The following is a 17,659-nucleotide window of genomic DNA, read 5'->3' on the forward strand; positions in this document are numbered from 1 at the left end:
GTATCTCATAAATGTCTTCAGGAATCTCTTCCCCCACCTGACCTCTGCCACTCATGGCTAAGCCTTGTGATGTGTATTTTTTTTTCATTGGATTTTAGGAGTTTACCTGCCTATCTCTCACATAAAATTATAATCTTCTTGAAGAGAGGGACTACACATTAAAATCTTTATAGCCCCAGGCACACTTAGCAGAGTACTTTTGAACAACAAATTGCAAATTGGCTTTTAAAGGTTTGGAAATTAAACTAAATTATTTCATTTATGGAACATACACATGCAAAAGACTTACCTCAAAATGAATGGCTCTCAACTGGAAGTGATTCTGCCCCTTTCCTCCAGGGGACCATTGGGTCATGCCCGGAGACCTTTTTGGTTGAGAGAGAAGGGGCTGCTGCTGGCATCTTGTATGTAGAAGTAAGGGATGCTGCCAATCATCCCACAATGTCAGGGCAGTCCTCCACAACCAAGAAATATCTAGTCCTCAATGTCAGTAGGTTGAAAAACCCTACTCCAAGTTAAGAAGATACCCTTTATCATTACTTTCAAATTTTATAAAAATTAATAAAAAGGATCACCTACTGTTCATGTAGCCTACATGCCAGGCTAATTTCTATATCACTGTCATTATTTTTTATTATCACTGACATTATTGTTGGTACTTTATTTATACATATACTAACCTGTATAATTTACATACATGTACAAATGTAGTCAAGTCTTTTTAGCATATTTTCCCAGTCTTTTCTGTTTGATTACCTGTTTTTTATTCCTCTCTCTCACTGTATATCCACCTTCCAATATATACAACCATATTAAAAGGCTAGCATATATCCTTCCAGAGTCACAGTCATACATACATAGATTTATGTGAATGTATACATTTGTATATATATACAATACATATGTAAATATGTATCCCTATAATTTCTTCATGGTTTTAAACATACATATATATTATAATATTTGTAAATATTATAAACTATCACTGAACCACTATGGCTGAACTTGGCTAGACCAACTGCCAAAGGCAAATGCCTTCAATTCCTAACTACCAACTCTCTCCTTTTTTCAGAAAGTAACTAGAACCCATCTAGCAAACAAGCTGAGAAGACTAGTTTACAAGAGAGTCTGGGAAATATGAATTTTGGGCTTCTAATGGCCCACAGTAATCAAAGACTATATAGGGGCAGGCATGGAGCTGACTACCAATAGACAATGACCAATGTGTATCTGTTGGTGAGATTCTTGCTGGTATAAGTTTGTATTAGTATTGTAATTATTTAGTGCATGAAATAATTTTTTGTTTTGTGTCTTTGTCCCTTAACAATATCTCAGTGAAACTCCTCCATGTCAATTCATGTAACACTACTTTGTTTTCCACAAAGCCTTGATGTTATAACATGATGTAGATGAATCATAATCCATCCAGGCATTTGCTTTGATGGATTTTCACTTTGACTCTTCTTTTTGGCCATCATAAACACTGTTGAAATAAATATCATGCATCAGCATTTTCTACATATTGGTGCTTTTTTTTTTTTCCCCCTACAAGGTGAGGTCCCAGGTTTGGGATTGATGAGATGGGCTGTGTTTTGTTTTCAGTTGTCATAATGCTTTCCCATAAGGGCATACCACTTTGTTTTCACAATCAATATAGGAAAGGACTCCTTTCACTATATCCCTGCCAGCAATATCTATTATCTGAGATAGTTTCTTAATTAATTTTTTTTTTTTCCCCAGAAAGCAAGTCACAACAGAAAGCAACCCAAATACTATCCCAACTAGACTGTTACAGATCCTCTAACATCATTATAGTGCCTGGGGATTTTTGAATGATTCAGAGTTTTCTGATTTAAAATTATGAGAATCAGTGAAGGTGGAATAGCTTTTCGGTAGTATTTCAGCAAAAATAGGTCTAATATTCAATTATACTCCTGTTTTATTTTGATTATTATTTTTTTAATCTGGTTAAAAGTTCACAAGAGTCTGCTATTATCAGGCATTGTCTCTGGTTGACCAGTCACAGTAGGCTAATTTACACTGTAATTAGTCTCAGTTCCAAAATCTTAACAACTTTTAACATCAAATGTTCATTTCTTTCTGTGTGTCCATTACAAATTGGCTAGGGGTGGGGAGGGGATTTGCTCCAAGCCTCTTCACCCAGCATTCCAAGTTCCTGAGGTATCCACCATCATAAGCATCGATGGTGGTTGTGGCAGTGGGAAGAAAAGGTGAAAAATTGGCCATTATAGACTCCTGCAGAGAAGTGACACCGCTATGTCCAATCACTTGGTAATGACCAGTATCAACTAACACAGTGATTAATTTCTTATAACATTTATTACATTTTTCTTAACTTATCATGACTCAGCACATAGTACTTCAGTTGCCTTCCTGTTCCCTTTCTGGAGACTTTACCAATTTTGAATAATTTTGTAAGTGTATTAATATTGATTTTGAAAAACTGGATAGTTGGCTTGCTATCTAAATTGAAGAGTAAAATGGTCAAATAGCTATCCATTCCTATTTGTTATACCGTTTAGGTGGCTCATTGAAGGAATTGATTAATGGTATCAAAAATATTATGACATCTTAATCAGTAACATTAGGACAAATGGCATTAGTGTTTGTCATATTTTCAACGTGATTTAAATCTAGTTGCAGCCCTTGATGATTGACATTTGGATCCAGTTTAATTTTTTTTTTAAAGATTTTATTTATTTATTTGACAGAGACACAGCAAGAGAGGGAACACAAGCAGGGGGAGTGGGAGAGGGAGAAGCAGGCTTCCCGCTGAGCAGGGAACCCGATGCGGGGCTCAATCCCAGGACCCTGGGCTCATGACCTGAGCCGAAGGCAGATGCTTAACGACTGAGCCCCCCAGGCGGTCCTGGATCCAGTTTAATTTTATCAGAGTGCCCAGGTAGTACCTGTGAATATTTGCACTTCTCATATTGTTAAGCTAGTAGTTACAGTTTGTGATTATTATTTGAAACTAATATAATCCAAGGAAAACCTTTGGCTATTTAAAAGAAGTTAGAAGGAGCACCTGTGGCTCAGTCTGTTAAGTGTCTGCCTTCAGCTCAGGTCATGATCTCAGGGTCCTGGTTATCGAGCCCCATACTGGGGGCAGGGGGGGGTGTGTCTCTGTTCAGCAGGAGTCTGCTTCTCCCTCTCCCTCTGTGCTTGTGCACTCTCTCTCTCTTTTGCTCACTCTCAAATAAATAAAATCTTTAAAAAATAAAAAAGAAGATTATAAATGTACATTTTTATGAAGGCAGTCACTAACTTTTGTCCATCAAAAAAAGATCTTGTGGACATTCCTTGGTATTGCAGCTTTCAGCAAATGGAATTAAAATTCTGATTCCATATTGCTTGTTCTTTTACATTGAAGCAGATGTCAGTTTCATATGGATTCTGAATATCATCCAATCTGTTCTTCAAATATAAATGTAATTACTGGTCAATGGTTTTGGATAATTTATACATCTGCTGAAATCGTGGAGGTTTTATCAATTGTTTTGACGTAGAGTTTGTTCCTTTCAGAAAGCTGAGGATCTGGAGCTATCTTACTTTGGACTAAGTCACCTCTACTCCTAAGAATAGCCACATGTGCTTAAGTGGCATGGGTGTGAATGATCTGAACCGTTATTGCTTACAAGTCCTAATAGAAGTTTCAGGTACAGAAAAGAGGATTCCTTCCAAATAAGGAAGACTTTGTGTGCCTATTTCACATACTATTTGTGAAAGGCAAAAGGAGGTAGTATACAGAAGATGTAAAGCTTAAGCTTTAGATGGCTAGAATAAAGTTAATATATTTTTTCTATTATAAGGGATTGTGACAGTCATTAAGGCCAACTTCCGTCCAGTTTTCAGACACCGGAGATAATAGTTCTCAAACTTTCAGCTAAGTATGACCCACATGGTTTCAATAATAAGCTTATTTCTTATTTCCTATCATCACTTGAAAACTTTCTAAATGAAGTGAAAGTAGTAAATATCATTTGTTATCACCTCTCCTCTTTCCACTATTAGTACTAGCGTTACTGCTGTTAGTATTCTGCTGCTCCTGGTCCATATTTTACCAACATAGTATGTAATGCTGGTCAGTAGTTTGGGATAATTTACACATTGGCTTAAGCTGTAGAAGTTTTATTTTGATTTAGAATTTGTAGCCTCCATAAAGCTTAGGATTTTGAACCGAATTACCGGTTTCTAGTAAAAGTCACATGGATTATATGTTCTGTATTCATCATGTCATGTTCACAGCAGGTGTGAGACTTACCCACATTTTATAAAGGGGAGGACTGAGATTTAAAAAGGTTAAGAAAATTGTATAAGTCCCTTGGATTTCAAATTTAGGCTGCCTGATGATATAGCCCTCTCTTTTGAACACTGTGTTATATCTTTTTTCCCCCCACCCTCACCCCTCAAAAATTCTTCTTATTTTGGCATTCTCACCTGTAAGGTAAATGACATGCAGTGTTGAAATGATTAATTAGATCCACTCACTGTTATATACTTGCCAAATCATCAGAATGAAAGTAGAATATCAATGAAATCCTCTGGATATTAAAATTGCTTCTATCATTTTGCACACCAAGATTTACAATCTACGAAGTTCCAGTGTTTGCTCCATTTGCTATTATGTAATTGTCCTGTAGCATGCTGGAACACAAGGGCTCTAGGCTGTCTTCTACCTTCCTAGTAGAATGTTCAATCTAGATAGAAATTTGGCTTCCATTAGATAACATTCTGTTTCCCCAACATGTGGATGAAACATGGTTCTCTGAAGGTTATATTATCACACAGACCAGCAGTTTGAAATGTTTGGCATTAAAAATATTTGAACGTGGATTGTCGATAATTTTATCCTGAATTCTATTTTGTGTGGACAGACCCTGTTTAATTTCTATTGTTGTTCCTGTTGCGGGGGCTGCTGTTGTTGATGATGATATTATTTTGGAAGACTTTGTGATGTGTTAAAATTAGAACTCTCTCCTGAACCCTGAAGCACATGGTCATTATTAATAACGTGCTATTTACGAAAGAATTGCCAGCGAAGAGTGGAGCATAGCAGGGTGTGTCCTATTTATCAATTCAAAGGAATTTTGCCACCCTTTCATCAGGGTATTTGTGAGTCAAGCTGGATGGAATTAGAAAGATTCTCTAGAGGGGCACCTGCGTGGCTCAGTTGGTTGGGCATCTGCCTTTGGCTCAGGTCATGATCCCCGAGTCCTGAGATCGAGCCCTGCTTTGGGCTCCCTGCTCAGCGGGGAGCCTCTTCTCCCTCCCCCTCTGCCTGCTGCTCCCCCTGCTTGTGCTCTCTCTCTCTCTCTCTCTCTCACTCACTCTCTCTCTCTCACTCTCTTTCTCTCTTTGTCAAATGAATAAATAAAACCTTTAAAAAAAAAGATTCTGTAGAGATTATTTTATTGATGACCAAATCCATTTTTGTAAAAGTTAAAGACCCCAAACTGAAGCTTTTAAGTAGTTGGCTATTACTAAAATGGCATCCATTGTAGTTTATCAGTCTCTTAAGTATGCAAAGTGTTATCTCAAACCCAAATCAATTTTGTGGTATAAAAGAGATTAAGTAGATGAAAAATTGTTGTTGAAAATATGGATTTACATGCTTCAATACCAGTACTGTGTAATTTCTAAGTGACAATTTGATATTGATGTGATAAGGAAGGAAACTGCCATTAATAATTGAAAGCAGTGCAAATGTCTGTATTAAATAAACACAAACTGAAAGCAGGCAAATAATACAACACTTAGCTCTTCAGCTATTATCCTATAGTATGAAAGTATTTAAAAAGCTTCCTAATATGTTGCGTTTTTTGGTTTGTTTTTTATGTTTCTGGATTCAGATTTATATTTTTGAAAATAATATCTACTATCAACCTGATATAAAGAGCAGTTCATTGCGACTGACATCTTCTGGAAAAGAAGGAATTATCTTTAATGGGATTGCTGACTGGTTATATGAAGGTGAGTTGAATAGATTTAGTTTCAAAAGAACACAAACAACATATTTTTATACAAAATCTGAGAGAAATCTGTTCATTCTAGAACAATACTTACAGCTCCATTTCCTCTTATTTCCTCTCAAAATGGCCTTCATGCTTTCATGTCTTTGCATGTGCTATATTTCGGCTGGTTGTGATTCACATCTACCACACTTGAGGGGTGTGTGTGTGTATGTGCGTCTGTGTATACATACATACACATTTTGTTCAGGCTAGGTAGATTTAATTTTTGTGATGCTTAACTAATGAAAGTTAATAATCATCTTATGTCCCTCTGGAATTAAATGCTGAGTTTTTCTGACGATGGAAAAGAAGAAACAAAAACCTTTACTGCTCAAAAAGTTCATGAAAACCCCTCGATTTTAAGTCATTCCCATTAAGAACAGTCTGTCACAGTTGAAAAGCCATTGCATGTGGAGCAAAATAAAACCCATCCAAAGGGTTATTTGTAATAACTACTGACTCAAGTTTTCATGATGGCTGAGAATATAAAAAGGAATCAGGTAATGAAAACCTCTATCCAGTTTGATCATGCACCAGTTGTCAGCTGGGTTATAGGTACAGATTTCCTTGGGAAGACTCAAGGCTTGAGGTTAATACCTAAGTTTCAGACTCTGAAACTGATCTTGGCAAAATACATCAAGATTTAAAGTCAGTTAGTCATGTTTGATTAGAATTTATAAAGCTAAGGATCATCTAGAAAATAAATTTTATTTCTTGAGCAATATTGGCAAATGCAATCTTTCTACCTCAGAGTCAATATTTTTAATTCTGTAAGAAAAGTTAATCACTTACCTAATTCATTTATTCATCTATTCTATCATTGAACAGATATTATTAAAGACTTACTATGTTACAAGTATTTGTAAGGGTGCTGAGATATGATAGGGAACAAAACAAAGTACCTTACATTAAGAGAGACATTTTGCTGGGTGGAGATATTTTATTAATGAAGAGACACTGTAGCCTTTGATATTTATATGCATATGTGTACATGTATATTTATAATATATTTTTGTGTGTATGCCAGTATCGAATAACAAAATATTTTAGAGGCTACAGTTTATTCTGAGGAGTAGTAGGAACTACTTTGGAAGTATAAAAATAATTATGTTCTGAATTTTTAAAAATTCAGAAGCACAAAATGGTAAGTGGGCTTCTTTGGTTCAGAGTGTCAGAAGCTGACTCTGGCTTTCTTATTTTGAAAGGATAAATTATTGGAGGGGTCTGAGATGGTCCAATGAATTAAAGAGATAGGTGGAAAACAAAATTGAAACTTGGGTGGTTCCAGGAATCTAGGTAGCAAAAACTAAGCATCTCTGATGTAGAAGAGTTAGGTGAGAGATGCCCTTCATCTTCAAAATATTGTCAGTACTGTGTGAGACCCTGATAGATGAAGAAACCATGTCCGTGCAGTGTGACAAGCAATCAAATCACAGTAAACACAGGATTCTATGAAAGAACAAAAGAGACTTAGCTGATTCTAGGGATTTGCAAACATTTTCCTAAAAGAGAAAGCCTCTGAGTTGAGCCTGAAAGATTAAGAAGTATAAGAAGAAAGTAGGTAGGAAATAGCCCAGGTGTCCATCAACTGATGAATGGATAAAGGAGAAGTGGCATATATATACAATGGACTATTACTCAGCCATAAAAAAGAATGAATTCTTGGAGCTAGAGAGTATTATGCTAAGCGAAATAATTCAGTCAAGAAAGATAAATACCATATGATTTCACTCACGTAGAATTTAAGCAACAAAACAAATGAGCAAAAGAAAAAAAGAGAGAGAAAGAGAGAGGGAAACTAAGAAACAGATTCTTAACTATAGCGAACAATCTGAGGGTTACCTGAGGGGAGGTGGGTGGACGGATGTGTTAAATAGGTGATGGGGATTAAGGAGGGCACTTGTGATGAGCACTGGGTGTTATATAAAAATGTTGAATCACTATATTGTACACCTGAAACTAATATTACACTGTCTGTTAACTAACTGGAATTTAAATAAAAAACTGTAATTTAAAAAAAGAAGAAGAAACTAGGTAAGGAAATTTAAGCAAGAGTTAAAAGCTTACAAAAGCATAGCAAGGTTAAATAGCAGGGTGTGTGCCTTGGGAACTAAAATCTGCTTGGTGTTATTGGGGCATAAAATTTGAGAAAAAGGAGGGCAGCAAGAACCAAGGGACAGTGACCCTAAAAATAATCTGGGATTTCAATTATTTTTTCACTAGTGAATGGGGTAACTAATAGAGCTTTTCAAATAAGGGAGTGTCAATATTACATCTTCCATATAAATAGATCATTTTGACTATAGTATAAAGCTGGATTGAATAGCAGAAAGAACCAATGAGAAGCTGGGAAGTTTTTCTGTGTTCTCTTGAGAGATAATGAGTAATATTACTAGGGTTAAAGCAAGAAGAAGGAGGGAAGATTCTGAAGTTGATGAGGCAGTAAAACAGATAGATCTTAGTGGTTAAATGGATGGGGTAGATGAAAAGAAGTCAAGAATGATTCTTTGGCTTCTGGTTTGGATCTCTAGTAAATAGTGGTAACAGACACAGCAAGCATTTATAAGAGTAGTGGGCTTCAGGGAGGGAAAGAATAATTTCGTGGGAACACTGGTGCTTCACAGTATGCTGCACGCTACCTTGGGTAACAAAATGTGATCCTTAACATCGAAGAACTTTTAAGTTAACTCAATGTATAATATACTGACTGGACAACTAAACAACATGCCTTGGGCCTTTGTCCTTTATGTAAGGCTTTATATAATTTATGGCATTATGTTTTTAAGGAAATTGCCAGAAGAGAAATTAAAGACCATTATCTGACAAATATGGTTATTTTCTTAATAGAAATAAAGAATAAAATTAGAGCATAAAATTCTATATATTTGGGTGGAAATTGAACACTGTGTTGGGGCATAGATAGGACAAATAGGACAAAAACTCTGGAATAACACTGTAGGTCTGACACTTTCCAAAAGAAAAATGGAAAAATTACAGTTTTTGCCATTCAAATTAAACTCAATCCTTTGGGCTCTTATGTTGTAGGTATACTAGCCAATTCCAATTGTGCTATGTGATTGAATCCTCACAATGTTAGCATATTTATTCATTTACTGAAGAAACAAGGACTCAGGGAGGACAGGTGGCTTGGACATGGCCTCAAAGCTCATGAGTGCCAGAGCTGGTCCTTGAATGTATATCTTCAAAGCCAGTACTTCTTCCTGGTCTACTCTACCTGTTAGAATTCAGTGCCTTTCATCGTTCCCTAAGGAATGATATACATTATGGACCTAAGCCATTAGATTTCAACTGGTCTGTTTCCTCAACCTAAGATTCTGAACCCTATCTATCATAGACTTACCTCAATTCTTGCTTTATCTCCAAGAGAAGGGACTGTATCAGGGAATCAGTGTTAAGGTTTGACAGAGGGATTTAGGCCATTTGGATGTCACTGATTTTTCCCTCACCTGTCATCCCCAACCTATGTTTCAAGAGTCTCCCCTGTACCTTCATCTCCACTACCACTTTGCCAAGGTACCAACAGCTCCCAGATTCCAGATTTTCTCTTTCCCTTCAGTACACTCACCACAACACAGTGCCATCTACTAGGAATGCATGTGATCTTCAACAGTATGTGTGTGATACTCTAGTGTGGAGATATCCTTTTTTTGTTACTTTACAGAAATCAATTACAATCTAAATTAGTATGCGTGGGAAACTCAAGAAGTAACATGTAACCTTTCCACTTTCTTTAGTTGAAATTTGCCTTTTGTAAATATCATAGAAAAAAAGATTAGAGAAGGAGTCACACAAAAGATAGTAAAATGTTTTTCTGGCACATTTTAAAGGCATGGCTTAAACTTTTTAGGTCCAGGCCAATCTGTGAGTGTGGCTATTGATCCCAATCACAGGCACTTATGTCGAGTTTTTATTTAAAAGTGTTATTTTAAAGCCTCTTGGTCTCTATTCCTAGTATTATTAAATTCCTAAGGAAAGTAAAGGCAAATAAAATAAAATGTGTTTTAAAGAGTTGGTGAAGTTCAGAAGAAAAATAAAACATCATGCTCAAAATGAAACATCATTTTAAACACAGTTCACACAAATGCATCTCATGTTATTGATATAAATTGGTGCATTTAACATAGTAACTCAACTAAATAAAATATCAGATGAATTCTTTGCTAAAAAGAAGTTCACAGCTACCAAGTCTACAACTTTGACAATTTCCATAAAGTATTGAATCTATTAAATAGAAAAAAATGACTGTCACTTTAAGTTATCTGAGCATATAAAATATTGGAACTAATGTGCCCAAATGATTTATAAATGTGTTTTAAGGAATTCTGTGATATTCAGTTCAGCAGTTATTAAGTATATATATCTTTCCAGCATTATTTGAGAGCAATATGAAGAGAAATAGGGTTTCTGTGTTTTGGGCATTTCCAATTTCGTGGAGTGAAAACCTGTAAACACCTATTATATAAAGAACCATTTGGAGCATAGTAAATAGAAATATAAATAGAACTGCATGTCCGCGTACCAACTAGAAATAAAAGTAGGATTAATTCTAATGGAATGGGGGAATATAGAGTGGCTTCATGAAAGAAATGGTATTTGCATTGAGCTTTAAGAATGAAAAGAATAAAGAAGTGAGAGAAAAAATTGACAGGATAAACAATATCCTTATCAACAGATGGAGATTGTTAGATTTTTTGGTGGTTTACTGAGAACAATGTAAGATATCTATTTTCACTTTTTTTTCTGCCTTCTCTTGGATACAGGAAATCACATTCATCCATTCATTGATTCAACAAATATTTATTGAGCACTTACTGAATCCCAGTAAAACTGGACAATGACAGATACAAGAAAAAATTAGAGATGAAGCCATGGAAGCCAGAGGAAGATAGAAAGCTGAGTCTCATTAGGTCAAACAAACTAAGGATTCCATAGTTACTGTTGGATTTTCTACCAGAAGTTGTTAAGAGCAAAATCAGTCAATTTGTGGTACCAGAAGCAAGATTGCAGTGGATAGAGGTGTAAATGAGAAGTGAGAAGGTTATGAATATAGACAATTCTTTTAAGAAACTTGACAGTGAGATACAGAAAATAAAGGGGAAAAAAATGAACCATAGACCCATCTGGCTGGCAGTAGCATACTCAGGAAATCTTATCTGTCTAAATTGATAAACTACAAATGGATAAAATCAGCTTACTTTTCAGAATAGCATGTTAATCTGAACACAATGATTATATATTAGTCAGTTTTCTGTGAGTACTTTGTGTTGAGGCTATGTTTTTAAGTGTCTTTGATATAAAACAACATATGTTGAAAACTCCATCTGTTCTCCAGTGAGATTTTCTAATCATTGTAATAAAGACAAAGAAGAACCAAACCTTCACTGAAATAGAATGGAATGCAATTTGTAGAAATTCACTGTTTGTAAATAATATAATATCATTAACACAGGAAGTTTCAATCCATGAGTGAGAGTCCTTATTAGTTGCAATTAAAGAAGTGTGTGCGTATCCAAGAGCACTCTTAAGCAGATGCATATTAAAGATTCTTTTATTTATCTCCTTCCCATTTCAGTTAGCTTTACTTTTGTACCTGAAGGAAGTCACATAACTCTTTGTGTGTACTACTTTGCTATTTTAGCATTTTTTATGAGGAGTAACTTTAGGCATAGATCACTCTAAAATAAATTAGAGTAGATGATACCTAGTTCCAGTTGAATGGTGCTCTCAAATCTGGGCCATTCTTATTCTTGAGAAGTACTTGCACACACACACTTTAGCACCTAGATAGAACCCATTTCTTTAGAAACCCTGAGTGTTGATTTTAGACAGCACAATCTGATCTCTCTGTACCTTCAAGGCTCATAAGACTAAGAGTTTACACTCAGTTGGCATTTAGCATTTTTTTCCCCTCAGTGTGTCATGTGGATGACTCATGTCTCCTCATATGAATTGTACGTAATTTGTACAAATCAGGGTCAGGATTACAATTGGGAAAAAACGGCACATTCAAAGTAGTGTACAAAATTTTATCTATGAAGGGGCCACTTGTCAAAGACAAGGGATATGTAACAACCTTGGCTAGTATTGATTTAGCCATTAACACCTGAAGTGAGAAGGGTAAGTAAGCTGTTATTAGAACCTAGAAGGAGGGAATCCTATAGTTTCTGAAGTAATAGAAGCAGTAAGTTTTGGTTGAGGAACATAGCCAGACTTACATGTTTCCAGTGGATGAGAACCAAGAAAGTAAATCATGCACTAACTTTATTCTCTTCATTTAATTTGTCTGGTTTCATATTGGCCACAGCCAACAAAAACTCAGAAATCATGGGGATATTATTATTTATTCAAATAAAACCTTTGTGTCCTTGAAAGAACACACAAAGTTCCATCTGCTACTGTTTCTTTGTAGAGTGGTATTAGTCCAGTTTATATAGCTGTCTGAAATTTATAACTACAGTCAACACTTGTGCTTTTCATATAAGGTTTTGGGGCAAATGCCCCCATTAAGAAAAGAAATAAGATTATCATATGGCCTTAACTGGTAATCCTAGCTCCCTCTGTCAACTACTCATTCATTTTTCCTTTTCCTTCTGCCAGCATTCTGACTACACAGGTCATTTACGTGGTGGATCAAGCCAAAATTTTATCCTTGCCAAATCTTATTCCTTTGCTTCTTTTCCTTAATTAGGTTGCTACAATTTCAGTTTTCCATTGAAATGGAAATTAGAATGTGGAAATGTAGAATTGGAAAATGAGATCGAGTTGGACAAGGGAGTATTTCTGAATCTGCTGAGTCCAGTTATATTCTTCTTTACTCTCTTTTGTATAGTGAAGATACATATTTTTCCTGGCAGATGAGCTTAATCATCAGACACATAGTACTATGTATTCTGTCAGGTTTTTTTTTTTTTTTTTTTTTTTTTTCCCCAGTCCTATTGAGCCCCACATGATCAGGGGGGAAATCTCAGCTTCCAATTCAGAGGAACAGAATTAAGACATTCCCTGTTGGAAGCAATCCCCCTTTAGGCATGAGGACTTCTAAACCCACTGATCTCCTTTTCATGAAGACAAGAAACAAAATACATCTAGTGGAGTAATGGTGTGATAGTGGTAGAGAATGCTACACTTCTACCCCTCAGTTCCTAGATTTATGCTTTCTGGCTATGTGAGAGGGGCACATGTATGCTGTATATGACATCCCAACTTCAAGGTGGTTATAGTACCAAAACCGAGATAGAGAAGACTAGTTAACGCTTCCATCCAATGAGGTACATATAGCTAATAGAAAACAGTGAATCTCATGGTCTGAGCCTATTGCCCTCCTTTTTGCTATAAAATACTTTCTGTTTGGTGGTGGTGCGGGGTGGATTATTGTGGTAATGGACAAGCTACTCTGTGAACCCACGAAGAGCAGCACTGACAGGACTTGAAGTAGCAGAGGCATAGCTATTCCAGAGTGTGTGTCTATCTCTGTAATGGCAAAATGCTACCCCCTCTTGATGGAATGCTTCCCATGTAATCTACCTGCCACCAGGTAGCCAGATGGCCCTGCTGGGAAATAATGCCATGTCGAGTTTAATGACAGCCACTACCATTGGAAGGTAATGGTGAGAGCCAAAGCAGACCGACATGCACTCTGTAGTCATATTGTCCATCTGATTATTGAGAGCCTCCTCTGCTATGGGTGTGTTCTGATGGATATTAAGTAGGACACTAATATCTTCATATTTTTACATTTTTACCCCTCCTGATAAGTCAATGCAGTTATCTTTCTCTAAACTTCCTTGTCACTAATTTTTGTCTTCCCATAACCCTAATCAGGTCTTTTATTAGTTACTGTGCATGAGGCAGGGTAGATCCATGCTTCAGGCCAATTCTCCTTCCACAAGAAGTACAAAACTAAATATCTTGCTCAAAAGTCTGCCAACTGGGAGGATTTATGTTTTCTTTAGTCTTTTAATGCCACTCCTCAGTCAGATTGTGGTACAGAGCCTATCCAATTCCAGAGCCTTCAAGTACATCATGCAAACCTGCCCATAAACCAGGCCTGCATTTATTTCTCCCCTGCCAACTTGTATTAGAAAACACATCTTGAGGTTTAGGTATGAGCTGAAGGAGAGAGGGTAAAGTAGAGGATGCAATAATCTGGACATTTTACTTAATGCGTTCTACCCAATCCCATATATACCCCTTCTATTTTATAGTGGGATGTTGCTCTATGTGTTTCATTTTATGGTTGGTCAGTGATTCAGAGAACAGTCAGTTCATGATGGGCAGTTTGGGTTGCATAGCCACTTGGTATCCCATGGTCAGGCTAATTATTTCTGCAAGAGCCCAGTAGAGAGCTGCTTTTGAAAAGGAGAATATCAGCACAGGAGGAAATGGCCTTCCTCTAAAGCTTGTAATGCCTGTGTTTTGATTGCCACATAATGAGTGACAGAAGCTCCACACAGCCTCTTTGTTTACCGTGCACCTTTACATTCGCAGTGTATCTTCTGCGTCACCAGGTAAAGACAGTAGGGAAGGTTGTACCATGGCCTTGATCTGCTGCATAGCCCTTTCTTGCACAAGCTCTGCTCAGAACAGGCAGCTTTATAGGTTATCTGGGAAGTAGAACAGGGCAACATATGTGAATATGGTTTAAGCTGTTATTCAAAATCAGAAGAGTCTATTCCCTCTTTACTTTTGCATAAGTACAATTCCAACAAGTTTTCTCTCACTTTACAAGAGATATCCCAGTGTATACTATGCTACTAGATCTCTAAACTCTCCTCTAGGGATGTAGACTCTTAAACTTTATAGGAATTTATCTTCCACTCTGCCTTAATGCAGAGAATGCCTAGCTCCCTGGGATAGAGGTTGCCTCTGTCAGCAAGGAGACTTCTGGGAATTTTGAGGTTCAGTATCTTCAGCCATAATATTAGACACATACAGCAACATTCCCCAATAATGTGTTATTTATGAGACTGGTCCAGAAAGCATGAGTATACTGCACATGTTTACCCAAGCATCTTTATCCTAGGTGCCAGTGTCCCAGGACTTCTCCTCCAATATATCTGTATTAGCTTTAAAAAAACAACTGGAGTTGAGCCCCTAATTTGTGTTGTAGTTCTGCCACCCTTACTATGTTCTCTTGGACCTCTGCCTTATCTGCCTGCAACAACAGAAGAAGAGAGGGACTCCTTTAAAGATGCCGTGGTGATCTTTTTTGTATTCTTGATTTTGCAGACATGGTTTCCATTTCAGTTTATCCCTATGGAATCTCCTTGAGGTGTCACATGAACCGTGGGAGCTTCATTTTATAATCTTTACAGTTGCCGCGATTGTAGCAATTAAGTGCCACCACCAATTATCCTCCCCAAACCTTTCCTCTCTATCTGCATTTCATTCTGTATCATCACCAGTGACAATGGATTACTCATGAGTCCATCCATTGCTATGGATTATCTATGCTCCAGTTCCCTCCTGGAAAGGAGATGATTACATCAAAGATAGTACAAATAGAGATGGATATAGATACAGATCACCAACTTAATCTCAAACTCTAATTTTAAAGGTCCCTTTTCCGAGTCTCTTACTGGTATTCATCATGGTATCTGTCAGGGTACAAAGTTAGCACTTTCAGTAATCTGAAGATTTATTTACGAAGAGACCACATCTACAAAGTGAAACCGTAAAGGACAGAGCTATAATCTAGACTAGTAACAACCAAGCTATAATCACCCCTGTGACCATAGAGATGAGTCATTACAAGATACAAAAGGAGAAAATTTCACAGAAGAGAGTGCACTGACAGGGGTAGTGACATCATTTAAAACCCACAGCTAGACTGAAGTGACATTTCAGGGTAGAGCCAAGGGAACACATACTCTGACTTCACTCTCCTCCTTGTAATCTCTTGCCATAGTATAATAAAGGGCATGCTCTGGAGGGCATGGCTGCCCTTCTGCTGTTGTTCACCCACGTTAATTTTCTGGACCAGAAAGCAGGTATAGACAAGTGAATAGTGGATCTGGGGTCACATGAAAGATATCCAGTCTATTTCTCATTCTCTTTCTTTAGAGCTTAAAATAGTTTCATGAGTCTAGTGGTTATCCAACTTGTTCGATGATGAGAGTGGGTATTTAACTTGTTTGATGATGGAAATATGATTGAAAGCAAATGTGAATGAATGGGGACATAAATACGGTTTTATGCCGTATTTCGGTCTTCAGTTACTGTTCTTATTCTTTTTACCCCAGTAGTGCTTTCATTTTCTCTGTTCATGCTGCTGACAGTCTATGAAATCCTGACTTCATTGCTTCATTCTTTCCTGCCATTGCATCTGCTTCTCCTGGGACTAAAAGGGTAACTCAGAAATACAGAATTCTCTATGACGTTGGTAAAATCCAACCACTGTATAGAAAAAAAATGTATATGTGCAATGGAGATTTCAAGGACAGATGTTTGTGGGTCACTGAGCCCACATCTCTACAGTTGGTTTCAAATAACACTCATTTATTCTAGAGGAACTTCTGCATTCTCACATTGCCCACTGGTGGTCGCCAGATGGAGAAAGGCTTGCCTTCCTGATGATAAATGATTCGTTGGTGCCTAACATGGTTATCCCTCGATTTACTGGAGCATTGTATCCCAAAGGAAAGCAGTATCCATATCCTAAGGTAAGTAACGTGGAAGTACTGGTGTGTTCTCTTTCTCTGCACCAGTGACTTGATTGATAGTATCCTTGCTTCAGGAGCAAGTTGTCTTTGCAGAAAAACGAAAGGAAGCTTTTCACTCGTGGTCGGCAGATTCATTTGTTAGAGTATTCAGTAGCCTGTACAGTGTTCTGGTAGGAAGAAGTAGAGATGGCTCAGGGCTTGGGAACGGCCACTTTGACTGCATTGCTTCCTCTTTGATTCTCTCCTTCTTGTTTCCCTTGCCTTCCGAGCATTTGGAAAGAAAGTGAGAAAAGATAAGGGGCAAACATTATGCCAGGGCACAGGTTTCTCCAAAGTACATTCTCTGTGTTAATATTTGTTATATTCTAGTTGTTACTAGGTGTTATAAGGGAAGAAAAAGTCCCATGGTCACATAGGTTGAAAATTCTTAGTTAAAAATAAAATCCAACTTCTTGCAGACATTTTCTTAGAGCACTTAAAATATTATATGTTAATGTACATTATAAATCTCCCATAAAAAATTTTACTAAGCATAAAGTATCTCCAGTAAGGAATAGACTAAGCATAAAGAATCTCTATAAAGAATAGACTAAGCATAAAGAATTTATTAGTATTAGTATTAACATCAGCATTATTTTGGCAGAGCATACTCTGGAACATACTTTATAACGTGACGGGGTAGAGCTATAGCCAGGCGTAGCTAAGATAGATGGAATTGTTTTATTGAGTGAGGCAAATACAGAACTCTTGCCCAGTGAGCAAAACTATTTTCAAGTAGGGAGCAGGTTGCAAAAACATCTGGAGTGTAATGATTTTTTTCTATTGTATGGCATTTTTGATAACTTAAGGTCTCTTTTTTAAAAATACATTTCCCCATGTTTATATTACAAAGAAAAAGGCTCATGAATGAGGCTTCCTATGCATTAATCATGTAAAGATGTC

The 17,659-nt window shown here is 36.9% G+C and overlaps 1 protein-coding gene across 1 annotated transcript in view; it reads left to right on the forward strand.

Annotated features, from left to right (window-relative positions):
* The window catches only part of DPP10 (dipeptidyl peptidase like 10), a 513,620-nt gene that overhangs the window by 377,434 nt on the left and 118,527 nt on the right, over positions 1-17,659 (forward strand). The window contains exons 8-9 of the mRNA XM_035008166.1: positions 5,874-5,994; positions 16,563-16,717. Of these exons, the coding sequence (XP_034864057.1) occupies positions 5,874-5,994; positions 16,563-16,717 (276 nt within the window). The remainder of the gene's footprint in view (positions 1-5,873; positions 5,995-16,562; positions 16,718-17,659) is intronic.

This window comes from Mirounga leonina, unplaced genomic scaffold (genome assembly GCF_011800145.1).
Source record: "Mirounga leonina isolate KUSES-001 unplaced genomic scaffold, KU_Mleo_1.0 Mir_151, whole genome shotgun sequence".
In the NCBI taxonomy this organism is placed as follows: Eukaryota; Metazoa; Chordata; class Mammalia; order Carnivora; family Phocidae; genus Mirounga; species Mirounga leonina.